This window comes from Mesoplodon mirus (assembly GCF_964341445.2).
Source record: "Mesoplodon mirus genome assembly, chromosome: 4".
Classification (NCBI taxonomy): Eukaryota; Metazoa; Chordata; class Mammalia; order Artiodactyla; family Ziphiidae; genus Mesoplodon; species Mesoplodon mirus.
In genome coordinates this window covers 114,136,166-114,163,958 of record NC_138979.1, presented here as the reverse complement: position 1 = coordinate 114,163,958, position 27,793 = coordinate 114,136,166, and the positions used below count along the sequence as shown (strand labels likewise).

At 54.3% G+C, this 27,793-nt stretch overlaps 3 protein-coding genes across 4 annotated transcripts; 1 reads left to right on the top strand and 2 right to left on the bottom strand.

Annotated features, from left to right (window-relative positions):
• Positions 1 to 996: 996 nt before the first annotated feature.
• On the bottom strand, positions 997 to 6,573 carry PSMB5 (proteasome 20S subunit beta 5). Its single transcript, XM_082619667.1, has 3 exons — positions 6,352 to 6,573; positions 5,313 to 5,619; positions 997 to 1,504 (listed from the first exon to the last, which is right to left on the bottom strand). The coding sequence occupies exons 1-3, from the start codon at positions 6,547 to 6,549 to the stop codon at positions 1,218 to 1,220; spliced, it is 792 nt and encodes a 263-aa protein (XP_082475793.1). The 5' UTR covers positions 6,550 to 6,573; the 3' UTR covers positions 997 to 1,217.
• Positions 6,574 to 12,273: 5,700 nt separating this feature from the next.
• On the top strand, positions 12,274 to 13,149 carry PSMB11 (proteasome subunit beta 11; the record flags this gene model as incomplete). The annotated part of the gene is made up of 1 exon (XM_082619054.1): positions 12,274 to 13,149. The coding sequence occupies one exon, from the start codon at positions 12,274 to 12,276 to the stop codon at positions 13,147 to 13,149; it is 876 nt and encodes a 291-aa protein (XP_082475180.1).
• Positions 13,150 to 16,808: 3,659 nt separating this feature from the next.
• CDH24 (cadherin 24) lies at positions 16,809 to 27,216 on the bottom strand. Of its 2 annotated transcripts, none has more exons than XM_082617934.1 (13): positions 27,095 to 27,216; positions 25,251 to 25,554; positions 24,776 to 25,070; positions 24,465 to 24,584; positions 24,218 to 24,385; positions 23,861 to 24,048; positions 23,260 to 23,513; positions 21,978 to 22,114; positions 19,495 to 19,616; positions 19,300 to 19,411; positions 18,692 to 18,940; positions 17,154 to 18,169; positions 16,809 to 17,063 (listed from the first exon to the last, which is right to left on the bottom strand). In XM_082617934.1, exons 2-12 carry the CDS (start codon positions 25,449 to 25,451, stop codon positions 17,670 to 17,672), a joined length of 2,346 nt encoding a protein of 781 aa, XP_082474060.1. In that variant the 5' UTR covers positions 25,452 to 25,554; positions 27,095 to 27,216; the 3' UTR covers positions 16,809 to 17,063; positions 17,154 to 17,669. The 2 variants fall into 2 exon arrangements, with proteins under 2 accessions (XP_082474060.1, XP_082474061.1); XM_082617935.1 differs by having other exon boundaries at positions 25,251 to 25,569; positions 27,095 to 27,196.
• Positions 27,217 to 27,793: the final 577 nt, after the last annotated feature.

The window sequence follows — 27,793 nt, the reverse complement described above, 5'->3', positions numbered from 1 at the left end:
TTCCCTGCATTTGACAAATGCAATTAACAAGCCTCCATCAGTTCCTGGCCGACAGTCCTCATCAGTCAATACGGAGACTGCAGGAGGCTGAAGGGGGAGGGAAGGTGCAAGAAGGGAAGGTTGCTGCAGTATGGGGGGAGAAGAGGCTTTACCCCTCTATTTCTGTGGATAACCCTTCCCAGCCCCTTGACCTCAAAAGACGACACTGCATTGTCACCCTCACCAACCACTTTCTTCCTTCTTGCCAACTAATACAAAGCAGTGTTTATGCCCTCCTCTCCCATTTCTTAAAAGTTTCTCCCATCAACCTCCTCTATCTCCCCTACGTCCTATGTCTTCTCTTTAACAGAAGGCCTTGCCATCTGCTGCCACCATAGTTTGGGAAGCCCCTCAGCGCTGGGTGCGATAAATCAGCCATCTCTGCTCTCAGCAGGGCCTCTTCCCCACCCACACGTTCCAGTGAAAATTTTGTGCCGCTTCCTGCCCAGGAGACTGTAAGTCCACCATCATCTCCCTGTCTCCCACACTGGCACACACTGGGGGGCCAGAAGGACAGGGATCACCAGGCTGGTTGGTGGTCACTACTGCTTTCACACACACCTCTTTGTCCTCTCTTTTCCCAGTCAAAGCCTTCCCTTCCCAACTGGCTTACCCTCTTCACCTTTCTGCTCCGCATGTAGCATCAGCCTCCCCTCCCCCACCACAGGAGGAGAGCTTTTTTCCTCCGCAGCTCGGCCTGGTACAGCCCTGTGCATCTTTCCACCTCATCAACTTTTCATCTCCTTGTAGACAGAATCAGGAAGTCTCTCCCTCCTCCCTCCCTCTCCTTCTCCTTTGTTATTAGCTTCATGAGTGGGGACGTTAATGTATTCACTAGACAATGTCTTCACACTGCTGTTTCCTGTAATTACAGTCACTTCCCTCCCACTGTCCCGGCTGATTTGACTGTAAAGTGCTTGGAGGAGGGACAGTGTGGAGAAAAGACACAACACAGGCTGAGATCGAGTAGTGTAATGTTAACATCCAAGAAAGTAAAACAAATAATTACCTCTGCAGTAGCTCATTAACAATGGGTAACACATGGAGGTCAACGCACCAGAGATTTAAAAAAAATGATCGATACAATCAGGGACCCCTCCACTAGAGGATGGGGGGCTGTACCCATATTACCAACAACTGTCACCCCAAGCAAGGCAAGCAGCTACATCTGCCCTCCTTCAGGGGGTAGATCCACTATACTTGTCATGTAGATCAGCTACATTGTCACTGGAGACTCGGATCCAGCCATCCTCCCGGACATGGTAGAGGTTGACGGAACCTCCTGAGTAGGCATCTCTGTAGGTGGCTTGGTAAATGGCTCGACGGGCCAGATCATAGGCCTCTTCCACCTCCAGGTGATAGGAGTAACCCCTATCCATGACCCCATAAGCATACACACAGCCAGAACCTACAGAGAAGGTGGCCCCCGAGATCCGGTTTCCTTCACTGTCCACGTAGTAGAGGCCTGGAAAGAGAGATGAGGTTAGTAAGAAAAAAATGATCACCCCTTTTGACATCTGATTCATCCTCCAAGGCAACAGTTCTCCATTCCTGTTGAAACCCAGGGGAGACCAACAGAAATACAAGAAAATAGCACTTCTATAAAATTACTTTAAAAAAAAAGGTGAAGAAATCAAATTAAATTTTAAGACTTCAGGATTCTACACATACCATCCCATCTTACCTCACATTACAGTAACTGCCTTGTCTGTCTTCTCTGTACAACCAAAAAGCAAGTATAATTCAAATGACTTAGGTTTCAAGCACAGAACTTCAGGCACTGTGAGAGGTAATATTTAAGACAATCCTGGGATTTCCCTGGTGGTCCAGTGGTTAAGACTCTGCACTTCCAATGCAGGGGGTGCAGGTTCGATCCCTGGTTGGTGAACTAGGATCCCACAGGCTGTGCAGCCAAAAAATGAAGGAAAAAAACCCCAAAAGACAATCCTAACCCTCAGAGTTTAGACTATCTGGAGCGCAAGGCATACATCACACAGTAAGAGAATAAAGCCTATAATTTTAAATCATATTGTAAAGACCTGCACTGTCCAGTATGGTAGCCACTAGCCACATGTGACTACTGAGCATTTGAAATGAAGCTAGTACCACATGCTAGCTAGTACCACGTCATAATAATATTTTGGATCTACTGGGTTAAATAGAATATATTATTAAAATTAATTTTCCTTTTTATTTTTAAAAATGTGGCTACTATAACATTTAAAATTACATGTATGGCTCACACTATATTTCTATTGGACAGTGCTGGTACAGTGGGAGGCCAGGTCAACCGCCTATTTTTAAAAATTTTTTTAATTAATTTCTTTTTTTTTGGTTGCACTGAGTGGCTTGTGGGATCTTAGTTCCCCAAACCCGGGCCTTCAGCAGTGAAAGCGCACAGTCCTAACCACCAGACTGCCAGGGAATTCCCCCAACCACCATTTTTATAAAGTTTTATTGGAACATAGCCGCAGCCATTTGTGTATATATATATATAAGCAGTCTATGACTGCTTTTTTGCTAAAACAATGGAGCTATGTAGTTGAGACAAAGATCATATAGCCTGCAAGCCTAGAATATTTACTTATATTTGGCCCTTTATGAAAAAGTTAGCCAACCTCTGGTATAGACAAAAGTTTAGACAAAGATGTAGTAAAATTTTGATCATTTCCATCTGCCCGCTGGGCCTCTCCAGCTGGATGCCTTTGTCACCAAATTCATATTTAAATTTCCTGTCCTCAAATACTTTTAGTGGTTCTCCATTACCTACCAAACTCATCTGTCTTCTGCGCCACCAATCCTTCTGTATTTTCAAATTCTGTCAATGCATCACTAATCTTTTTCCTATTTCAGTTGTTCTCAACACTCACTATGCATCAGAATCATCTAAGGAAGTTTTTTTTTTTGCCACAGCAAGCGGCTTGCAGGATCTTAGTTTCTGGATCAGGGATCAAACCCAGGCCCCGACTGTGAAAGTGCTAAGTCCTAGCCACTGGACCACCAGGGAATTCCCAGGAAGTTTTTTAAAAAGATGCCTAGGACTTACCCCAGGTATTCTTTTTCAATTGGTCTGGGTGCGGGACAAGCACGGATCTAGATTCTTAAGTTCTTCAGGTGATTATGATACAAGCCAGGTTGAAAAGCACCGCCCTTATCAGTTTTCAGGTTCCGATGGTTCTAACATGGAGCCCCTCGTCAAGTCCCATTGCCACTACCTTGCCTAGTCAGCGCACCATCTGGTTCCAATTGCTTCACAATTAAACTAGACTTTAGTTCCAATTAAATTAGATGTCCAGTTACTTCCCCCCAAATCTCATGCTTCTTCCGTCTTCTCTTGTTCATTCTGTTTCCTTTCTCTCATTTTCACATCCAGGAAAATGAGTCCTCCTCAATTCCTCCCATCAGAAGCAATCCCCCCCACCCCCCAAATTCCTTCAGCATTTTATTGGTTCTCTTTAAAGTGGCATTCATCTCATTCAGCCTTGCATTAAGTAATCTGTGACCCTTTCTCAGTCAGCTTGAGGCCAGGGGCTGACTCATCCTGAATGGGACATCTTGTCAGGAAGGCTTCTTGAGATGGTACAATTTAGGTTATGCTATGACTTCCTGGGTTTTCCTTGCTAGCCAGTTTCTGTACTCTCTTACACTGTTTTCCACCACCTGGGACCAATCCAATAGCTAAGGGTTCAAAACAACATTTCTGAAATGCTACCCTAGACCACACAAGATGTATAGAACTGTTCTTTCACACTTTTCAAAGAGAAAAGTGTTTCAATTTCCAAAGTAACAAACTGAGCTCCTCTATCACATGCACTTTTAAATCTCTGCTCATTCATCCTCTATTTTTTTTATTTTTATTTTTTGGTACGTGGGCCTCTCACTGTTGTGGCCTCTCCCTTTGCGGAGCACAGGCTCCAGACGCACAGGCTCAACGGCCATGGCTCACGGGCCCAGCCAATCCACGGCATGTGGGATCTTCCCGGACTGGGTCATGAACCCGTGTCCCCTGCATCGGCAGGTGGACTCTCAACCACTGTGCCACCAGGGAAGCCCATTTCATCCTCTATTGAGTAATGAACTAATATTCTCCAAAGCAAATGAAAAAGTGGTGGGTATCCTACAGTTGTTCAAAAGAGGAAAACTAGGCATTTAGAAAGCAGGTAAATAAGGGAATTCCCTGGTGGTCCAGTGGTTAGGACTCAGTGCTCACACTGGTCAGGAATCCCTGACAGTTCAATTCCTAGTCAGGGATTCCCGTAAGCCGTGCAGTCCAAACAAAACAAAAAAAAAAGCGGGGGGAGGGAAGTAAATGAATGAAGCAAAACCAATAGGAGGAAAGAGTAACTATTTTCAAGCACCAAAGGGGAAAATTAAACAGAAAGTGACTAGCCGTATCCCAGCTTGACTAAAGGGACATTCAAAATTGGCTGAAAAAGAACTGATATCAGATACAAGACTGAATTTCCTGGCAAGGTTTTTATATACCAGAAAGAAAAATAGGCTAAGGAATTTCTTTTCAGAGATGACAACAGGACCTAGGTGATTATATCAAGAAAGAAAGGAGATGAGCCCCAAAGGGCACCCCGCCCCTTCTAGGCCAAAGACTCTCTTCAGGAAAAAAGGGAAGAGAAATGACTAACTTTTGAGTAGGTACTTAGTTTCACTGTCCACTCTGGTAGACACCAGCGACATGTGGCTGTTGAGCACCTGAAATGGGGCTAATGACACATGCCGAAATGATAATATTTTAGTTATTTTGGATTAAGAGAACTGTTAAAATTAATTTCACCCATTTCTTTTCACTTTTTAAATACATCCATTAGAAAATGTAAAACTACATGTGCGGCTCACACTGTATTTCTATCAGATGGCACTGACTAGAGTTTTTATGTCTATTAGCCGATTTAATTCTTAAATACAACTCTTTGCAGGTCTTATCATTTTACAGGAGAGGCCAGAAGGAAACACATTATGTGTCAGACACTACATGCTTGACATGTGTTACCTCATGGAACCTATGTAACAGATGATGAAACAGTCTGAGAAAATAAGCAACCTGCCCAAGGTCACATGGGTGGTCAATGACACAGCTGATCTACTTCCCTGCCCCTTCCTACACTACAGCCCTTCCTTGAACAAACAGACGAAAGGACTGAGAACTAACCAACACATCCCCAGCACTGACATAAGCTCTTCCATTCATCTGTTCATCCAACCCGTCCTCTCTGTAGTGCCAGCCCACCCAAGAATCACATGGTTGCAGCTTAACTCACCAGGGCCTCTCTTATCCCAGCCACAGATCATGGTGCCCATGGACAGCCCCATGCCTTTATACTGATACACCATGTTGGCAAGCAGCTTGGAGGCGGCTGCTACGGAGATGCGTTCCTTGTTTCGAAGCTCATAGATTCGACACTGCCGAGCCAACAGCCGCTCCCAAAAGCTGCAATCCGCTGCACCCCCAGCCATGGTACCCAGCAGGTAGGGGTTGATCTCTATCACCTTCTTTACTGTCTGGGAGGCAATGTAGGCGCCTGCTGTGGCCCGGGAGTCTGCTGCAACAATGACTCCATGGCGAAACTGTTAAGATCAGAGGAAACACAAAACAGGCCACATGAGACCACAAAAACATCATCTTTGACATTTCTTTATGCATCAGTGCAAACCCAGAACATCTCTGTCTCTGCCGTTTTATACTTCACAACATACCTTCCCTCATATTAATGTCACTAGAGCTTCACATCAATCCCTTGACATGGGATTACCTTCAGTATTACCTTCACTTGATGGCTGAGGAATGAGATCGAATGACTTACCCTAGATCATACAGCCAGTTATTGCAAAGCTGGACCAAGAATCCCAATTGTCTGGCTCCTGATACAGTGCTTCCTCCCACCAACCTTCCTCCTCAAGCCATAACGTTTCGGTAACCCTGGCCTAACGGGCTACTCAGTTTCTAAAACCTTTGGTGGTTACAACAGCCTTCCCTCTACCAGTGTTCACTGCTGCCGCGGCCTTTCCTGGACAGGAGCACCCTGGGGTCGCCTAGGTATTAACCCGAGCAGCCTCGGGCTCCTTCTCCCACTTACCACACTCCCCGCCCTTCCAGCCCCATCGCCCCCCACTCCGGCCAGAGCGAGAACCGAGGCCTCTCGGGGCAGTGGGACAGCAAAACCACCGGGGTTGGGGTGAGAGGCCCGAGCCTCCGTCTGGGTTTCGTGGCTGCGACCACCGCGGGTTCCGGACCAGCTGGGAGGTCGGGAAGGGCGCGGGCGCGCGGAACTCAGCCCGGCGCGACGGCCGGGTCCGCACCTTGAAGGCCAGAGTGGTGGTTCCATGAAGCATTTCGATTCTCGGCTCCTCTGGGACACCCCAGCTGGGAGCGACCAGGCTCAGCCCATCGCTGGGACTCCCTGGACCCAGGTCCAGCAGATCCGCACGACCCCCGAGCCCGAAAAACCCACGCCGGTTCACGGGTAGCGGCCTCTCCAACACGCTGGCCAGCGCCATGTCTAGTAAGGGCAAAGGGAACTGCCTGCCAGAACGCCTAGCAAAGAGCGGCCGGGCAACGCCTCGTCGTCACAGCTTCACTCCCTATTAAATCTATCACAGGGAGCAACCATTTTAACTCCTGGCAACCACGCCTCCAAACACAAGAGCCAGACGCGAGGAGGAAAAAATAAATGGCTTCACTCTTCTTAAATTACAAAGGGATGTGGCTGCCATCTTGACTTTGGTCACGTAAACAACACGGGATTAGATTAACCTCAAATTCATAGGAAGCAATCGCAAACGTCCAGGTTGAGGGAGGGAAGTGGGGCCGGCCATCTTTCAGAAGGGCGTGACTGGATGAAAACCTGTTCTAAACCGGTAGCGGTAAATCAGCCCCGCCCCGCCCCGCCTGGTGTCCAAGCAACAATTACATCACTACTGCTTCAGCAGTCTGTTAACGCGACTGAAGTTGCCATTTTGTGTAAGGGCACTCTCTAATACTGGGTAAAATAATGATCTACGCTGAGGCCATTTTCCTATGAAGTTAGTAAAACCACAGTAGTTTGTGCTAAAAAGCGCAACAAAATAAGAGCGCTATACAGCTTCTTGTTTGATAACATCAATCGCCACGCTACCCACGTTCTCTAACAGTGACCAATTTTTAAGATTCAGCATTGTCTTTACTCCCACCCTCAGGTGGAAATTCTACTGAGTAATAAATTGACCAAAAGGCAGATAGAAGAATAAAGAAGGAAAAGCAAAGGGCCCAGTTAATCCACAGACTGGGTTCGCAATTCAGCGCCTGAATAACTGACACACACACACACACACACACACACACACACACACACACACACACACACACACACACACACACACACACACACACACACACACACACACACACACACACACACACACACACACACACACCTTCCCTGGTGGCGCAGTGGTTGACAGTCTGCCTGCCGATGCAGGGGACACGGGTTCGTGCCCTGGTCCGGGAAGATCCCACATGCCGCGGAGCGGCTGGGCCCGTGAGCCATGGCTGCTGAGCCTGCGCGTCCGGAGCCTGTGCTCCGCAATGGGAGAGGCCATAACAGTGAGAGGCCCGCCTACCGAAAAAGAAAAAAAAAAAAAAAAAAAACGTACAAAGAGGGCTTCCCTGGTGGCGCAGTGGTTGAGAGTCCGCCTGCCGATGTAAGGGATACGGGTTTGTGCCCCGGTCTGGGAAGATCCCACATGCCGCGGACCGGCTGGGCCCGTGAGCCGTGGCCGCTGAGCCTGTGCGTCCAGAGCCTGTGCTCCGCAACGGGAGAGGCCACAGCAGTGAGAGGCCCGCTCTTATTCAGGAATGTGCTGTATTTCATTGTTTCTTCCTCTCTTCATCCACCTTCATTTTTCAACCCTTTTGGGAACCATAACAAGCAAGGAAGTGGGCAAGTGTATGAAATGTTGCCTCCTGCTTTATGGTTCTATGAAGTCAGCATCTGCCCTTCCTTGTTGGATTCCAGGAGCAATATCCATCAATATCCAAATTCCTGGGCTTCCCTGGTGGCGCAGTGGTTGAGAATCCGCCTGTCAATGCAGGGGACACGAGTTCGATCCCTGGTCCTGGAAGATCCCACATGCCGTGGAGCAACTGAGCACGTGCACCACAACTACTGAGGCTGTGCTCTAGAGCCCGTGAGCCACAACTACTGAGCCCGCGTGCCGCAACTACTGAAGCACGCGCCTAGAGCCTGTGCTCCGCAACAAGAGAAGCCACCGCGATAAGAAGCCCGCGCACCACAATGAAGAGTAGCCCCCACTCACCGCAACTAGAGAAAGCCCGTGTACAGCAATGAACACCCAACACAGCCAAAAATAAATAAATTTATTTAAAAATATATATATATCTAAATTCCTCTTTCCTCTGATGCCCAACTCAGCCCGTCCTCCTCCCAACAGACTCTGAGAGTGTTGTATTTTTAATGCTGAAATTTAGCAACTCTTTCCAAACCCAACCATCAGAATGCTAATGAAGCAGAAGATCTTTCTGTGGGTCTCACACTTGGATGGTGTGGAAAATGCAGAGTGCCTCTGTTTACTGAGCATGTATTATTTTGCAGTCACTCCTGCAATGCAACTAATCCTCCTGACTTCTCTCAGTGGTTCTTTCACTCTGCCACTAATGCTGTCTGCCTCTCTTAAGGCACTTTCACATTTTACCTGGCTATAAATATACATTTTTCTCCCACTGGATTGTGAGCTTTTAAAGACAGGCATTTCTCAAGAATTCCCTGGCAGTCCAGTGGTTAGGACTCCACACTTTCAGCGCCAGGGGCCCATGTTCAATCCCTGGTCAGGGAACTAAGATCCCACAAGCTGCATGGCATGGCCAAAAAAACCCCAACAACTGTAAAGACAGGCATTTCTCTACTATTTATCTCTGTGCCCGCTGTTTGCTTAATACAAGTTTGCAAAATGAACACATGAAAGAATGACAATAACGTTCTTCCAGTCACAGAGGCTTGAAGCCCTGGCTCATCTTGACAACTCCCCTTCCTTTACTCCACGTCCACTAGGTTGCCAAGTCCTGTTCATTCTCCCTCTACAGTGCTTCTCACATTCTTTTTCATTGCAACTGATACCGCCTTTGGCTTCTTATCTCCTCACTCCTGAATTACTGAAATATTCTCCTGATTTTTCTGGGTACAAACTATGTCTCTAATTTATTCTGCGCAGCACCAGATTGATTTTCCTGAAACATCATCTTGATCTTATCATTTGCCTGCTTAAAAATGGTCTGTAAGGTTCAGCTCCTCAGCATGCATTCAAAGCCTTCCATAATCTGTTCCCAATTTACCTTACATTAGTTCTCTGCTCCAAGGTCCCACTCAGGGAGACCTCAAAGAGGAGAGGTACAAGTGATCAGTGCTGCTGTTGGTGGGAATGTAAATTGGTGAAGTCACTATGGAGAATAGTATGGAGGTTCCTCAAAAAAAAATTAAAAATAGAACTACCATATGACCTAGTAATCCCATGTCTGGGTATTTATCCAAAGGAAATGAAATCACTATCCCATAGAGATAGCTGCACCCCAATGTTCATTGCAGCATTATTCACAATTGCCAAGACATGGAAACAATATCCATCATCAATGGATGAATGCATAAAGTGTTACGTATGTGGTGGAACATTATTCAGCCATAAAAAAGAAGGAAATCCTGCCATCTGTGACAAGTTGGATGAAACTTGAGGGCATTTTGCTAAGTGCAAGAAGTCAGATGGAGAAAAACAAATACTGTATGATCTTACTTATATGTAGAGTCAAACAAAGCCGAACTTTTAGAAACAGATAGTAGATTGGTGGTTGCCAGAGGCTCAGGGTTGGAGAAAATGAGATGTTGGTCAAAAGTGTACAAACTTCCAGTCATAAGAGGAATAAGTTCTGGGAATCTAATGTACAGCACGGCAACTATAGTTAACAATACTCTTGTATACTTGAAAGTTGCCAAGAGAGTAGATCTTAAATGTTCTTATCATAACAACAACAAAAATGGTAACCAAGTAAGGTGAAGGATTTAACTTACCTTATGGTGTAAACATTTTGCAATACACAGACACACACACAGAGGTATTAGATCATCATATTGTACACCTTAAACTTACGCAATGCTATATGTCCACTGTATCTCAATAAAGCAGGGGTTGGGGGAAGAAAACAATGATAAGTGCTGTAGTTCAGAGGTGAGAGAGTTTGGTATAGATTGGGGTGAGGTTGGGGGTCCAGGAAGCCTTTGCCAAGGAGGTCTGGATCATTTCCTTAAATATCACTTAGATCCCCTTTCTTCTCAAACTCACAGCCTCTCCTCTTTCAGCCCGGATCTGGGAAGTATTTTCAGAATAGGTGGTACTTAAGCCAGACTTGGAAAGATAGGATTCAAAAAGATGAAGGGGAGGTGGGAGATGTGTTAGGAATTGCGTGAAAAGAGGTTGTGGTGGATGGATTAGGATTGGACCACAGTGGGCTTTAAATGCCAGCCTGGGGTGGACTTGATCTTGTAACCCTTCAAGGTTTCTCACTAGAGGAGACATGGGATTTGAGTGATACCTTAGGAAATCATGTCAGTGTGGAGGATAAGGTTAGAGGGGGAGACTGGTGGGTGGCCAGTTACTGGGCCACTGACCTGCGCAGATCTGACTTAATAATGGCCTGACTTGGAGACGTAGCGATCCAGCCATATATAGTCTGACTTAGTTTTTAGAAAGAGGAGACGTTCTTATCTCTTCAGTAAGATTCCCATGTGGTCCTACACCAAGGAAGAAAGAAGGACTAGTTGGACCTTTGTGTGACTTCCTGGCTTCTCCAGTCTTCCCCTGACATGTTACACTTGCCCTTAGTATTGAGACTCCAGGAAACTATGATGCCACAGCCTCAGCATCATGATGTCTGGAGGGTCCGGGCTCTTGCCTTTGCATGTACATCTGTTTCTTTGAATAAACCCCTTCCCATAGCACCTCTCTGAGCTCTAATGCTTAGTAAAACATACTGCATATGGAAGTAGCTGTAGCTTGTCACTCTGCCCCCATCTACTTTATGTTTCTGAAGGGCCAGCTGTCAGGGTCCACCCTTGGTTGGTCTAAGACTTAGACTCGGCATTACGGCATCAGAGTCCGTTGTTTCTTCTGCTTTGGAACCACAAACCAGTCTCTTGCCATTGAGAACTATTGGGCAGAAGGGGGACCAATAGATCCTTTCAGCTACATCCTCAGAACTTTAACACCAGCCAGAGAAGCTATACTGCCAGAGAACTGTCAGAAGTGCCACGTTTGTATGCAGACAGAAGTTCATGTTCACCCCCAAAACAGAGGAGAAAAAGATCTCCAGGTTCTAGTTCCCCTTCACCTGGCCCCTCAGTACTCTGCGTTTCTGAAGGTATCTGAGCACCCCATACCAGGCTCTCTTGGTCTTGTCTCTTTTGTCCTTGCCCCAGTCCATTTCTCTTTCCTCACCTTGACCATGAGGTGAACCTGTGAGCTCAGCGTCATAGCTCCCTGACCCCACACCCCGGAAGAGAGAACCCAGCATTAGGGACTCCTGCCACGGTGGGTCCATGGCAATCTATTCTGTTTTGTTTTGTTTTGTTGGCCAAACCGCGCAGCTTGTGGGATCCCATCTCCCCGACCAGGGATCGAACCCGGGCCACGACAGTGAAAGCCCGGCATCCCAACCACTAGGCCACCGGGGAATGCCCATGGCAATCTCTTCTGACTGTGCCATTGCACTGACTTGTCTCCACCTTTCCCTAGGCTGGCAGCCCTTTCAGGGCAGGGGCAGGGCCTTATTTATCTTTGCGTGCCCAGTGCCCCCCACAGGAAATCCCAGAGGAACCCAACTCTGCTTCTTCCACTGGTACCCCCTTTCCTTTTCAGTTACCCGGCCACCACCCAACTCCAGGTGCTTGGAGGATGACAGACAGGAGACTCCTTGGATGACGCTCGGGTGTGTCATGGGCAGCGTCTCCCCAGCGCTGGAGACTCTACTGGCCTCGTTGTGTCTCCCCTCAGCAGTCCTCTGAGGGAGAGGGCCAGTCCCAAAGCCTGGTTTGGGGTTAGGGAGAAAGGAAGCCACAGATCACACGCCTTCCCAGCTGGTTCTGGCTGCAGCCCAGCTCCTCCTTGCTCTCTCTCTTCCTCCGCCTGACCCAGCTCACAAATCCCTGCCTTGTTCCTTCCAACCTTCGCTGGACCCCAGGGATGGCTCTGCAGGATGTGTGCAAGTGGCAGGCCCCCGACGCCCAAGAAGCCTCACCTCACCTGCCTCAGGCTGGTGGCTGGGCTGTGCCCCAGGGCTGGGACCCTCAAACCTTCCTGCAGATCCATGGCCCCAGGCTGGCCCATGGTACCACCACCCTGGCTTTCCGCTTCCGTCATGGAGTCATCGCTGCGGCTGACACGCGGTCCTCCTGTGGCGACTACGTGGCCTGTCCAGCCTCACGCAAGGTCATCCCTGTGCATCAGCACCTCCTGGGCACCACCTCTGGCACCTCGGCCGACTGTGTCACATGGTACCGGGTGCTACGGCGGGAGCTGCGGCTGCGGGCACTGAGGGAGGGTCAGCTGCCCAGTGTGGCCGGCGCCGCCAGACTCTTATCAGTCATGATGTCGCGCTATCGGGGGCTGGATCTGTGCGTGGCCACTGCCCTGTGCGGCTGGGACCGTTCCGGCCCTGCCCTCTTCTACGTCTACAGCGACGGCACCTGCCTGCAGGGGGACATCTTCTCGGTGGGCTCTGGATCTCCCTATGCCTATGGTGTGCTAGATGGCGGCTACCACTATGACATGAGCACCCAGGAAGCCTATGCCCTGGCCCGCCGTGCTGTGGCCCATGCCACCCACCGTGATGCCTACTCGGGGGGCTCCGTGGACCTCTTCCACGTGCGGGAGAGTGGGTGGGAATATGTGTCCCGCAACGACGCCTGGGTGCTGTACTCGGAACTGCGGAAGCTCCCAGGGCCGGGGCCAGAGCAGGAACGGGAGGAGGAGGCCACCCCGGACAGAGCCGGTGAAGGCAGAGAACCGTCTGTGGCGCCAGCCCCGGGGGACTCGAGGATGCCCGCAGAGGCGCTGTGAGCAGCAGCAGGACCTGGGGGGCCCGGCACGGGGAGTGGGTGGCAGATGGGGCCGCAGTGGGGGCAGACTCACGGCGTCTGACTCCTGCTCTTGTGGGTTGCCGGCTTCATTTGTTGCAAGTCTCCATCCCTTTCTCCTCCTGGAGCCACTGACAGCTCTCTCCGACATGTTCCTGTTGGCGCCCAATAGATTGATCCAGCCTCCTTCTCAGCACCGAGTCCTGTTTCAGCAAGTACTCATTGCGCACCGGCTGCATGCCAGATGCTGTGCTAGGTGCTAGACCCTCTTTTCTTGCCATCCTCCTTTCTGCTTTTCCCCCTCCTATCCCCGGTCTCTCTTCCTCTCGTTTTAGTCCTTAGCTCAGCTTCAGAGTCTTTGCCACTTTCTCACCTTGGTGAGTGGAGATGGCTGGAGGAGAATGAGGTGGGGATAGTAGCCCAGAGGGCCCAGGCTGGAAGGGAAAGGGACAGTGCAGCATGCACACCTGGGGGTGGTGATGGGCTTCCCACATCTGTTTTTCTTCTCTGCCCCCCTCCCCGACGTGACCCTAATGACTATGATGCAGACTCCTTTACTGAATGCAGTTTTCATGATAACTCTTTGAGGTAAAAGTGACCCTCACTTGACAGAAGAGGAAACAGGTTCAAAGGGTTATGTGAGTTGCCCTAGGTCACACAGTCAGTGCAGAGGTGATGCTGGGATGCAGGCCTTCCGCTCCAGGGCTGTGCTTCTTCAGCTCAGTTTCTCTCCCAGGGCCTCTTCCTGCCAGGCGTCTGGGGAGTGACGTGGGGAAGAGAGCAGCTGGGCCGTGCCCCTGCCTGGTGGCCAGGGAAGGAGGAACCCAGAGGAGCCCAAGGGCCTGGAGGGCTGAGCCCAGGAAGCAACCTCCATTGAGCCCCCTCTACCCCCGCTTGTCAGGGCCCGAGCCATCGCCCCAAGCACCTCCCCCCTCCCTTGCACTCTGGCTTCCAGGCATGTCATGGCTGTTGCCCGACTTCTCCTCCCGCTGTCCCTTTGCCTTCTCTCCAGCCTCTCTTTCCAGTAGCTCCCTCTGGGCATGAAGAAAAGAGAGAAGTGGCTGTGCTAGTGGGAACTGCTGGGTTAGCACATCCTTTCCCACCCCTCCTGTCCCCTTGCCTCTCCCTTGTGAGCCCTGACTTGGCGATACAGGCTGACAGCTCCAGGAGGGATGCCTCCCCGCCCTCCCCTCCCCAGGCTAAGTGAGGGAGGAAAGCACGGTCAGCCTAGGAGGTGGCACCTGAAGGTTCCTGAACCTTCTTTCTCTATCCCACTCCTACAGCTTCCAGTCCCAAGATGAACAGTACCTTTCCTCCCTCCTGGACACCCCTCCTCCCAGCCTCCAGCCCAGTCGTGAGCCCCAAGCCTGCACCTCAGGCTAAGAATTCCTCCAGGCAGGAGCTGGCCAGACAGAGGAGCCCCAGCAGGCTCTGGCTTTCAGGGGATGATGGGAGAGGAGGGAAGAAAGCTGAGGGAGTCCCAGAAGGGAAAGCAGTAGGGGAGAGGGGGGGAAATGGTCAGGGGGAGGGGGGCCGCAGAAAGGTGCCCAGTACAGGAGGACTAGGCTTCGAGCCAGGGTCTGGGAATCTGGCTGGTGGCCTCCATAGCAATTCTTCATCCCTCTCCCACTCCTCAGCCTCAGGGGAGGAGGTGCAGGACACTGGGAATGATCACTAGAGGTCAGGGACCCCTAGGCCAGCTTGGTCCTGGAGGAACCCAGGAGGAAGGGCAGCTTTTGCCCAGGGTTCAAGGGTTTGATTGACCCAGACATAAGAGGGGGCACCTCCACATGCAGAGGTGAGTGTGCGTCTGTGACCTGTTGTATGTGAGTGATCCAGGATAGGCGATGCACGTGCAGTTCCTATGTGCAGAGACAGGAAACAGGCTGGAAGTTATCAGGGAGAAAGACGGGCCTTATCACTTCTTTTGGGGAAAAGAGGTCCAGAGTTGGGTAGGGCAGGGCTCACCCCACTGGGTCGATACTTCTGCATCCTCCCACCCCTGCCCTGAAGCCCCAGGGGTGAGAAAAGGCAGGGGGGGGGGCTAGCTTGCGGTCGCCCCTTGAGCCCAGCCCAAGGCTCCCTGGGAACGACATGCGGCTCACCCCCCGGAACACTCTGTGCCCCTCCTCTTCCCATTCATCAGGGAAGGAGGATTAAACCCAGATAGGGAGGGCATAACGGGGCGGGGGAGCCCCACTCTTCTTGCGTCTCCTCCCATCACCTCTCCCCTCCTCTCTCTCCTCTTCCTTCCATGGTTCTGCCCTTCTTCACTCCCTTTGACAGATTCTGTGTTTCCAATGGTGAGGTATTTAAGACCAGAGATAAGCCTGAGGGTCTAGCTGAAAAGCCTGTTTCCCTACATTGTTGTTTTCCTTGAAGCTTAATGAGTTGGGGAAGGCCTCAGGAGGGTGTTAAGGAGGGCTGGGAGAGCAGGCGAAGGCCTGCATCCCACTTCAATGCAACCCTCCCCACCCAGGGGCGGCCCACAAGTCAGTCCCTCCTTCTCTCCACTTACTCCTGGAGGCTTGATGCAGACATCAGGGGAGACCCAAGGGGTGGATCTAGCTCTGAACAGGAAGACTTGTTCTTCTGGCCCCTGCTTGGAGTGCCACCTCCTAATCGTCTCCCTCAGGGGCAGACAGTCTGCTCTCACACAGGCCTTCAGGCAGGCAGGGGCCAGTTTCCAGCCGTCAGCAGAGTCAATGACAATGCCAGCATCGGAGCAGGGTCCTTGTCCTCCCACCGCCTGGCTGCCCTAACCAAACGGCGTGGAAGGTACAAGAAGGCATCTTCCCATTAGAGCAGCCATCCCTGATTATCAGCACTCCGCACTTGGAGGGGAAGGTCACAAGGACCTATCCTGACCCATCTACTTGAGTCCCCAGGAGCCCTGCCTGGAGTTACGAGGCGTGGGTGCTAATTCTGGTTGCCGGGTAGACCTCTTCTCTGCTTAGGGAGTGCACGGTGAGAGATGCTGGCCACCCGCTGGGCTCCCACCCCAGTTGACTTCGATTCAGCCCTTCGAACAGCCCGCCTCCCTGGTCCCTCTCCCTCCTCTTTGTGCCCACAGAGTAAGACCAGAGACTGGGAAGAATGAAAGGTGGGGCAGCAAGCCCCAGATCCACTGTGACGGTGCCACCTCGCCCTGGCCCACCCTTTCTCCAACTGGGACCACAGGCCCCAGGAGGCACTGGCTTGCCCCCCTCTGCTGTTCCCCACTCATAATTATTCCTAGTCTAGAGCTCCTCTTCCTCTCTTCTTAGTCTTTTATAGCTCCCCCTTTTCTCCACTTTCTCCTTCCCACTTTTCCCTCTGGCCAATCTCCACATCTTAATTTCCTTGGACAGTTTGAGACCAACAGAGAACCCAGAGGTCATGGGGGTAGAGGTACATGTCATTATCTCCTTCGTCCCTGAATGGTGTCAAACCCAAAGCCTCCTCTATTAAAGGGACTTGAAGCGACTGTCCCCCAAAGGAGAAAGGAGAAGGAGTTGAGGGGGTGGGCTTAGGCCTCTCCTCCAGCCCTTTGGCACAGTGACGCTCTTACAGACACCTGAGTGCAGAAAGGAAAGCAGGACTCCAGCTTTACAAAATAAAGTGTTTGTTTATTATGAAATTAGAGATGGAGGCCCCTCCCCTTCCTCCCTCTTCCCCTTCCCCAGCTGCCTCCCTCTTTCCTTCCCATCCCTCCCCCTGGGGCCTGGGAAGCACACAAGACAATGCCCAGAGCTAGGATGCCCAGGGCCAGCTGACAGCTGGGCAGAGCTCCAGGGAGGCGGCCACATTGGGGGCTGGAGCTCTTGCCCCGGGAGGTGGGCTGGCTCCCTCTCTCTGCTGGAGGCCAATGGAGCCAGGATGAGGCCATGAGTGATGGATGGAACCATGCGGGCAGGTCTGCAATGACAGGACAGCCCGAGTGAGAGGTGGGGCGTGAGCAAGGGCTTTGGGCCACCCCTGTGTTCCACATAGTCTAGGGACACTGACCTGGGGCAGAACATCCCCTGCAGGAGGGTGGGCAGCAGTGGCTGGAAGTTTCTCTTGTTTCTAGGATGGACAACGGAAGAAACCAAAAAGCCAGTCACAGGGACCCACAGAGAATGCGAGCAGATGTGGGCAGGAGACAGACAGAGAACATGTGTGCGGGCACGGGAGACAGACAGAGCCGTGAGTGACAGATTTAGAACGGGGGAGACCAAAACAGAGCCACAAGAAAGTGGAATCACAGTGAGAGAATGGAGAGATTCAGAGTCTGAGCCGCACAACACAGACCCAGACAGGGAGAGTGTCAGAGACAGAGACAGATATCCCTGGAGAGAGACGAACAGACGACTCAGGACGAGGGAGATAAGGAGGAGGTTGCCCTGGGGAATGGGGAGGAGGGACACGGGGATCGGGGAGGCCTGGGGACCTCTGGGCTGCTGCCGCCTGCCTGGACCCCGGGGGCTCACTCAGAGGGCCTGTGCGGCCACCATGCCGCGGCGGGCAGGGCCAGGCCGGCTCTCAGGGGGCCGGGGGCTCCTTGGCCCCGTAGAGCTCGGCCAGGGTGCGGAAGAGCGGCCCCCAGTCGTCCAGCGGCTCAGCGGGGCCCGGGGCGCCGCCGACCTCGCTGCTGGAGCCCAGGGAGCTGAGGGAGCCGCAGGAGGAGCCCCGGCCCTCGTAGCCGTACACCTGCACCGAGTCGTAGGGTGGGACGCTGGGGTCGTCGTCTGCCCCGCGCAGCCGCAGCGCCAGCAGCTGCGCCACGTCGGCGGGGCCGGGGGGCCGGGGCTGGCGCGGCGCCCTGGCCCAGGGCAGCACATCTCGGCGCGCGGGCGGGCCGGGAGCCGGCGGGGCGGCCCCGTCGGGGTTTTGCAGGGCGCTGATGTCGAAGGCCTCCGTGTCCTCCTCGCCGCCGCCCTCGTCGTCGTAGGTGATGATGTTCTCACGCACATCCTCCTCCTCCAGCACCATCAGGGCTTCCTGCTTCTGGCGTCGCAGGGCCACGAAGAGCACCACCAGGGCTGGGGGAGAGGCGCACACGGGCTGCTGAGTCAGCAGGGCCAGGCATGGGGCAGCCTGGTTCCAATCAGAACGGCCTAGGGGTGGCAAGCCCTGGGTTTGACATCTGGCAAAGCTCGTTTGAATCCCGACTTCAACCCTTTACTCGCTGTGTGACCATGGAAAGTTGCTTAACTTCTCTGAACCTCTTTCGCCCTTAGATTGCTTGTGTAAAGAGGGAAAACTTATTTGCCCCTCAGCGTTGTTGAAAGGATGAAATACCAAGTGCTGTGCCCAACGCCACACGGGGCCCAGAGTCAGGGCTCAATAAACAGTTTTTATGGCTCATGACTGTCATTAGATTGACAGGCCAGGGATATGAGGCCAGAGCTTTTGTCTCGGACGCATGAGGCAGTGGGAAAATCCAGGCATGAGGGTTCCTTCAAGACCTAGGATGGATTTCCCTATGTCCAGTGTCCTCGTTCCTCTCCACACACCCTGCAGGCCTGGACCCCACATTTATGTCCCACTGTGGCCTGACTCACCAAGCAGGGTGCCCACACAGGTGATGATGGCGAGCAGGGCCCCGGTGCTGAGCCCAGCAGGTGAGAGCTGAGCCTCGGGCCGGCAGGAGGCCACGGAGCCATCGGGCCGGCAGCGGCACACGCTGACAGTTACTGTGGCAGTGCTGCTCAGTGCCGGCTGCCCCCAGTCCCACAGTTCTATGGGGACCACGTAGGGGGCCTGGCGGGGCGGGGCGGGGCGAGAGGACAGCAGCAGGCTGGCAGAGCCATCTGTGGGAGAGGAAGGTGTTGGGTCACCTCCTGGGACACGTTCCCAGTAAGGTCGGTGCAGCCCATGGAGACAGCTTTCTGTGGGGAAGGTCTGCAAAGAGCAAAACCACATCCACCCTGTGTTGTTGTTTTTTTTGTCCCACTGCGTGTGCGGCTTACAGGATCTCAGCTCCCCAACCAGGGATTGAACCCAGGCCACGGCAGTGAAAGCCCAGAATCCTAACCACTAGGCCACCAGGGAACTCCCCAAACCACATCCACCTTCTGTTGGGTGGAGGGCCCAGGTAGGCAGGCAGGGCCGAGGGTGGTAGAGGAGAGGAGGGAAGCAGGCATGGGCACGGTTGTAGGAGGCTACCCACCTCGGTTGTCCCGTACAGTGAAGTTGGCATCGGGGTCCAGAGGACCTTGCAGGGAGATACGGCTATTGTTACCGACTTCATCTCTGTCCAGGGCCCTGATGACCCGAATCAGCTGGGAGGAAGCAAAGAAGCCTTGTATGGAGTGGACAGCTGGAGAGGTCCTGAGTTCCCAACCCCGCTGCCTCAGCGGCTCACCTGGCCAGGGGCTGCAGATTCACACACAAAGGTGTCGTAGGGCTCAGCCAGCTGGGGAGCATTGTCATTCTCATCCAGGGTCTGGATGGCCACTTGCACCCGGGAGGCCTGTGCGGAGCTGTCTGAAGCCAGAACACAAACACATACACCCCATGCAAGCACACACATCACAGTTACACACAACACACGGGGTGTGTGGGCATGGATGCCACACGTAGCACATAGCATGCATGTGGGACACATGAGATAATGCATGCAATATGCAAGTAGCAAACAATGTTGTGAAATGAATGGAACAAGTGCATACAACAGCCATGTGGTACCCAAGATATGTGCAATACATATACCATATACACTCAACAGGAGTGTAGCACCCATAACATACATATACAATAACCCACATGCAGGGTACACGTGCCATAAAGGAAAGGTAGACAGAGGATGCATACCAGATGCACACAGACAGTAGCCATGAAAGATACAAACACATTCATAGAGCCATTTGATGTACACTCAGTGTTTTAAAACAAATGCAACATACATGAAGTGAATGTTCGATATATACAGTGAATGTAGTATCATGACCCCCAGGATGCAGAGAATGCATTTTCATGCACAAAACCGGTGGATGGACACACACACACATGCACACACACACACACAAACACACCATCAGAGGTCTGGGAGGCTGTGGTGTAGCAGTGAGTATCACTTAGAGTTGACCTTGGGGAGGGAGGAGCTACGTGATACTCAGGGGCAGAGCCACGCCAGCCTGGGTACCACAGCCAGACACAGGCCCCCTCGTCATGAGGTGGCTCCCACCATTACCCTGCCTTGCTTCTCACTGCCAGTGGCATCCAAGAGAAAATGGAAATTGTGCATCCCTGCCTGCCCCAGTGTTCACCTCCTCTAGGCTAAACCTCTTGGTTCCTTTAATCTTTTCCCCGAGTTGAGGGAGAGCTGGCTGGCTCTTGGGAAGGTGCTGAGCTGACAGCCTGGGCAGAGGAGCACGCTGCCTGGCTAAAGGGTCTGGGGTACCCTGAGATGGGACGGGGCTGGGGGCCATTCCTTTGCTGCAGTTAAGGCCCAGGACCTGCTAGTCAATACTGGGATTTCTAGGGGTGGGGAGCAGGATTTGGCAGGAGATGAGAAGACTCTGAGGGGAATACACACACAGACACACACACACGCAGGGCTACGTATACACAGGCAGCCACAAACACACTACATATACCACAAATACACACAGAGATGTTCACACGGACAGACACGCACGCACTGCCACACAGCTGCATGGTCATAAACATAAGCCTATCTACATACAATTCAACACGTATGAGAGGCAGTATAGCAGAGGGGGTAACAGCTGAGATCCTGCAGCCTGACTGGGACTGAGGCCCCACCACTTAACGTCTGCGTGACCTTGGGAAGTTACTTAACTTCTCTTTGCCCGAGTTTCCTCCCTTTAAAATGGGGGAAAAAAATCGTACCTTCTTCATAAAGCTGTGGTGATGATTAAATGAATTAATCCATATTTGGTACTTAGAACAGTGTCTGATACACAATAAGTAGTAAATTATTACTATCTGTCCACAAACACTCACGCACACAAAACAATATATACAAACAGCTACTTGTATCTATCACTATACACATCCGATTACACATATGCACAAATAATATAAATACAATTCTATACACTCAACTACATATACATATATGCAGCTATAGACGTATACTCACAAACATATGGGTATGTATGTATATGTATTTTCCACACGTATGGAATCATACACATGTAAGTACACACCCACGTGTACACACACACATAGCTCTTCACTGACATGTACAAGTACGTATGCACACAGTGACAACTCCCCTGAACAGGACACAGACGGCAAACGTAGGGAGACCCTGAGGCATGAGCTGGCGTGGTGAGGAGAACTTCACAGAAGGGAGGGAGGTCTAAGGCTGAACCACACTACTGGTGACCGGTGACTGACATGGGCAGTGCATGGAGTTGGTCCCTCTCCCCACCCTTGAGGGCTCCCGGCAGGGCTTCCCAGAGAGGGGCTCCTGGCACCACCTCCCCACCCCAGCCCCGGTCAGCTCGCAGAAGAGGGGCCCAGCCCCTCCCTGACGCCCCTTCAGCCTGAAGCAGAGAGTGGGCCAGGCAGGGTCTCCCAGGGTGCAGGAAGCTATTCAAGGTTAGGTTTATTTCCGGGTCGGGGAAAGTCAGGTATGGGAGCCAACGGAAGGGGAGGGGAAATGCTCAGGCAGACCCACTGTGCCCAGCCCAGCCAGGAGACCAGAAGGCCTGCCTGGTGGTGATGATGCAGGCTGGGGGCCCAGTGGCTGTACGCTGGGTGAGGGTGTGATGGCACTAGCTGCCCTCCCCCACCCCCATACGTCCCCAGGGACGGCCCCTCTGCTGGGAGGCTGCTGCCTCCTCCCGGGTCTCCAGGGGGCCCAGGACTCCTCACCGACTTCTGTGGCCAGCACTGTGAGGTTGTGCCAGACACGAGCCTCGCGGTCCAGGGGCACTGCTGTGCGGATGGTACCGTCTTCAGGCTCGATGGAGAAGCAGCCCTCTGGGTCCGAGTTGGGGAGGATGGAGTATCTGGGGAGATGGAGCAGGGCTGGGGGCTGATCTGCGGCGGGGCCAGAGCTTGCAGCTACCCCTCCCTCCCTCTGTTCACCTTGCTGGGCCCCATGGCTCAGCTGGGCAGAGGGCCTGAGCTGGCCAGAGACGCGCACCCAGAGCCATAGTTCACGTTAGGGTCCCCTCAAAAGACAAATATCCCCGGGGAGTCATCAACATTAAACACCTGTCCTAACATGCCGGGGACTGGGTTTCATGGGCGCGCAGAGACAGAGGCGACGTCCGTCGGGTAAACACTGCCCGTCTTTCCGACTTCTGGGGCTCTGTTCTGGGGACCAGGGACCCAAGTTCTAGCCCTGCTCTATCTCAGGCCAGCTGTGTGACCCTGGGCAAATCTTTTAACCTGTTTCCTCAACTACAAAATGGGAGTGACTCCCTCAGTGCTATGACAGGGATGCTGGCTGGGGCGGTAGAAAGAGTGGGTCTTCTTGGGGCCGACAAGTCCGGATTTGAATCCCAGCACTGCTACTTACTGACTGTGCGACCTTGGGCAAAGTACTCAACCTCACAGGGCCAAGCCTCTAAAGCAGGGGTCCCCAAACCCCGGGCTGCAGACCAGTACTGGTCCATGGCCTGTTAGGAGCTGAGCCGCACCGCTTGCGTTACCACCTGAACCATTCCCAACGCCCCGCCACCCCCCTCCGTCCGTGGAAAAATTATCTTGCACAAAACCGGTCCCTGCTGCCGAGAAGGTTGGGGACCGCAGCTCTAAAGCAACCGGAGCTGATACGGTTACTACCCTTATCTACTATCCGACTCTCACAGGTTGTTGGGAGAAGGAAATGTTATCAAGTGGGTAAAATGTGAAGCGCTGAGCCAGTGATCAATAGCCATGGCCATCAATTGATCCATCGCACTCATCAGATGAGATTCCATCTGCTCGCACTGCCACTGGGAGGCGCTACTATCATCCACCCAGAGGGATGGGTGGAGAGTGTGGGAGGGGTTAGCAAGGTCCTCTAGCCCTGCCCTGGCCCCAGGCCTGCAGCGAGGGAGACTTCTGCCAGGAGGTGAGCGTGATTTGCAGTAAAGGGGGCACATCCTCGGGCGGGAATAGCCTGCTGCTGGGCCCTGGCCCTGAGCCCGCCTGCACCCCAGCTCACCTGATTGGGCTGGCCCGGGAGTCCAGGTCAGCGGCGGACACCTGGCCCACCAGGGTCCCGGGAGACTTGTTCTCGGGGACTGCCAGGATGTAGGCAGCCTGGGTGAAAGCGGGTGGTTCTGGGGCGTCCTGCACAGCCACGCGCACTGAGGCCACGTCCTTGAAGGGCCCTCGCCGCAGGTAGGCTGGGTCGATGAGCGTGTTGGTCGCCTCCACACGGAAGGAGTAGGAGCGACGGGTCTCGAAGTCCAGGGGCTGTGGTGAGGGGGACGGAGTGACTGAGGCAGGGGGGAACCCGGGAGGTGGGCACCAGAGGGGCAGTGGCCTCGGTGGTCGGGGTGGGGTGGGGCATGGGTTACTCGGTCAGAACTCTAGGTCTGCCCCCAGTGCCATCACAGACTTGCTCTGTGCAAAGTCCTGAGCCAGTCACTCCCCCATTCTGGGCCTTGGGCCCTCATCTGAAAGATGAGGAGATGACCGTAATCTCTAAGCTCCAACACAGGGATCCCGACCGAGCCTGTTCTAGCCCAGTTAGAAGCGTGTCCCGTGGGGCAGGAGGCAGGTGTGAGTGGGTCCGCAGCGCTAGCAGACGGGAGGCTAACCTTGCGGACAGTGAGGAGGCCATCTCGACCTCGGGCGTCTGTGCTGATGCTGAAGGCCTCGGACCCCTCCCCATCCAGGATGCTGTATGCCATGAGGGCGTTGTCCCCCAGGTCTGGGTCCTGGGCCCGCAGCCGGCCCACCAGGGTGCCCGGCCCGGCGGTCTCCACCACGGAGAACTGGTACAGGCCTTGGAGTGGATGGAGGGAGACGTTCTGAGAGAGGTCCCCGGCCCTCCTCCCTCCCCCAGCACGTCCTTCTCCCAGGCCTGGCTGGGGGAGGGGTGGGGGAGGCTTCTCCCGAGGCTGTAGGGCTGGGGGTGGTCAAAGGGCGGCTCAGGCTGGGCACTTGTCCCTTACTCTGAGGGAACTTGGGGGGATTGTCGTTGACATCGCTGAGGGTGACCGTCACCGTAGTGCTGCCCGACAGCCCCCCCATGTGGCCGCCCATGTCCTTGGCCTGAATCACCACCAAGAACTCCTCCTGTGTCTCGCGGTCCATGTTGGGGATGGCGGTCCGCACCACTCCTATAGGGGGGAGAGACGATGAGTCAGGGGGTGCCTGTCGCCACGGCCGCCCTACCCGCCTCCCAAGCTCTATCCTCACCAGTCTGGGGGTCCACAGAGAAGAAAGGCAGTCCATCCAGCACAGTGTACACCAGCTTGGCGCTGTTCCCGTAGCTGGGGTCATCAGCATCGTGAGCAGTCACCTGGATCACTGATGTCCCTGTGGGGGACCCCGGCACCCCGCTCAGCCGGGGCAGAGCCAAGTGGGGAAGAAGGGTAGATGGGCGGGACCCAGACCTGAGCGGGGCTGAATTGCAGGAGGTGGGTTCTGGGGCAGAAGGCAGTGGGGGAAGGAGAGGTGAGGGCACTCTAGGAGATGGGATCCGGGATGTCCGGACCTGGGGTACTCACCGACATTGGACATCTCGGGCACTGTGGCGTGGTAGGGCCCAAGGGGAAAGATGGGTGGATTGTCGTTGATGTCTTGCACCTTGATAATGAACTCCGATGGGGGCTCCAGGGGTCGGTTGGAGGCTCGGTCCACAGCTTGGGCCAGTAGAACGTACTGTGCCTTCTCCTCCCGGTCCAGGCTCTTGGTGACATGGATATTGCCTGTGGCCTCGTCAATCACAAATACAGTGCCTGCCCCCTCTCCGGTCAGCAGGTACTTGGTGCGGCCCTCACCCCTGTCCACATCTGAGTGCAGCTGTAGGGATCGGGGAAACATGGCAGCGGGTTCCAAGCATAGGGACAGAAAGTTAGAATGTAAATCTAGGATTGGGTGGAGTGTTGGGTGTCCTGAGGGACCAAGGTCATTGCAGAAGTGATGAAGTTGCAGGGCAGGGCCTTGAGGGTCAGGGTAGACATAGGAGGGGTTGATCCTTACCTTGCCAATAAGGACAGGCTCTGGTCCGGCATATTCCTCAATGACAAAGAACTGGTTCCACACCCAGCTCCGTCGGGTCCGAAGCCGTGCTGGTCCTGCGGTCCGCCGGGACCCTGCCCAAGCCCGGGCTGGGGCTGCCAGGCGCCCCATGCAGCTCCAGCCACCCAGCCAGGCCAGCAGGAGCCTCACCAGGCCCCACATGTTTGGGCTCAGCCAGGGCTCTCTTCACTGCTCCCGGGTGCTGAGGCATGAGCTGGCTGGGGCAGAGGGGCAGATGCTTTGGGGCTGCCCCATGGATCCACACCTGCAGGATGGGCAGCTGTTTACGGTTAAGGAAACCCTTAAACCTCCCCTCCTCAAAGTTAGACGCGGAAGATCACACCTCCAAGGAACCAGACGCCCCACTGCCCAGAACCCAGACTAAGACAGAAAGCAGACAGTCTGATCTTTTCCTCCACCCAGGCTCTGCCCGTATTCACCTCCAGCCCTCCAAGATGATAAATCTCTGGCCACTCAACTCTGAGTAGAGAAGCTTGGGAAGAAAATAGGAGAGGGGATGCTGGGAGGGCTTGGAACCCCAAAGTGGTCCCTCTGCTCCCAGGGTGGGCATGCAGCTCGGGGCTGGAGGAGATGGGGGCTACCAGGGAAAGGGTTTAAAATCCAGGGATTGGGATTCATGGAGGTGTGGTCTCAGGGTGCCTAGGTCAGGCCGAGATGACAAGCAGGGCAGCCTCAGACAGGGCTGAGAGCCTGTGAAAGTCTGTCCTCCACAGGAACTCCGCCTCTCCAGAACCTGCCCCCGGCACACAGCTAGCTGAAGTCCTTGAAGGGGGACTGGGCTCCAGAGGCAGAGTGGGGGGCCAGAGCTGAAAGAAGAGGGGTGGTAGAGGCCGAAGACTGGGGAGGGGGAGCAGAGGCAGACCCAGAGGCTAGAGACACAGCGTGATTAAGGGTGAGACCAAGACTCAGGGACTGTCAGAGACAGACAGAATGGCAGCAAGAGACAGGAGGAAAGAGATCAAAGGAGGTAGCCTGGGTGCCTGAAAGGCAGAGAGGAGTCACGGGTGCCAGGCTTGAGAATGGGTGGAAGAGGGGGCAGAGGGGCTTTCAGTACGTGTGATGACCAGGAAGGGGCAGCTTTAGCTGCCGGGGTCAGACCAGGCCGCCCCGGTGCGGAACTTCATTCTGGGAGAAGGGGCAGCCAGGAGGGGCTGTGGGAAGGAAGCTAGAGGACCCTTCCCACCACTGTCTCCTCCCTCTCCTCCAAGGGGCACCCCTCAGGTGGCTGTGGCCGCGCCCCTCCTCCCCTAGAGCAGACATACACCTGACAGTCCTTTCCTTCCCGAGGGAAGAGGGAAGCCGGGGGGGCCAGAGAGGGAGCCGGGACGAAGAGAAGGAAGGCGACAGAGGACTGGGAAACAGGATAGCGGGAGCGGAAGGGAAGAGGAGAGCAGAGGGAAGGAACGGGGAAGGAAAGCGGGAAAAAGAAAAGACAGGAGAGCAGAGAAAGGTGGAGGAAGAAAAAGGCAAAGAGGAAGAGGAGATGGAGCAAGACAGGGCAAGAGGGAGAGAGAAGGGTTGGGGAGCCAGGGAAGGGGCAGAAAAGGCAAACAGGCAGAGAGAAGGCAGGATGAAGAGAAATCGAGGGAGAGGAAGATGGGAAAAAGAGGGAGAGAGGTGTGAGGGAAGAAGGGAAAGCGGTAGAGCGCGGGAGAAGGGAGCCGGCAGTGGGCTCCCAGTCGCGGAGCGCACCGCTCACCGCTCTGAAGACACCCGCAGGCTGCGGGGCCCCTGCTGCCCCTCCGAGGATTCCCAACCGCGGGCTCCAGGGCAGGCGCCCTTACCTGGCAGTGCCAAGGGGCCCAGCCCGGTGGGGAGCGCCCCCACCCGCCCCCGTCGCCGGGTCCCGGGGGCGCAGCCCCCAGCCGATCGGAGCGGGCGCAGCGGCTCCGCTGCAGGTCTGAGCAGCCCCGGCTAGAACAAGGGAGCGAGACGGAGGGGGCGGGGGAAGGAGGCTCCGCCTGCGGAGGAGCAAGGCGCCTCCGCGCCGCGCGGGAGGGCCCAGCCTCCGACCCTCCCCGGCCAGCCCTGGCCGCGCAGCGGGGGGCGGGGGCGGTGCCTGCTGCCCGCCCCCTCGGCTCTGCCGGGCGCATACAGATGCAGTGCCCCTCCCGGGCCGGGCCCGCAACGCCTGGAGGGCCACTCGGGCGGGAGGGCTTCCAGGCCACGGCGCCAGGCCGTTTCCGAAGAACTAGCGGAGAAGGCGCACCCGGGAGCGCGAAGCGGCCCGCACGCCCCCCGCAGCTGGGCGAAGGGCGAGCGCACGGTGAGCAGGGGAATCTGGAGCCCACTGCGGAGGCCCGGCTCGCCGCCCCCGGACCAGCCTTGGAGGCTGCTGTGGACCCCGGCCGTGAGGCGGCGGCACTTTGGGAACCTGTGCAGGGAAGGGTAGCGGGCCGGCTGGGGGCCTTAAGCACAGCAGAAAGGTCCAGGGAGTCCGCGGTCTGGGCCCAGGGAACAAACAGGTCAGGGACCGAGGCGAC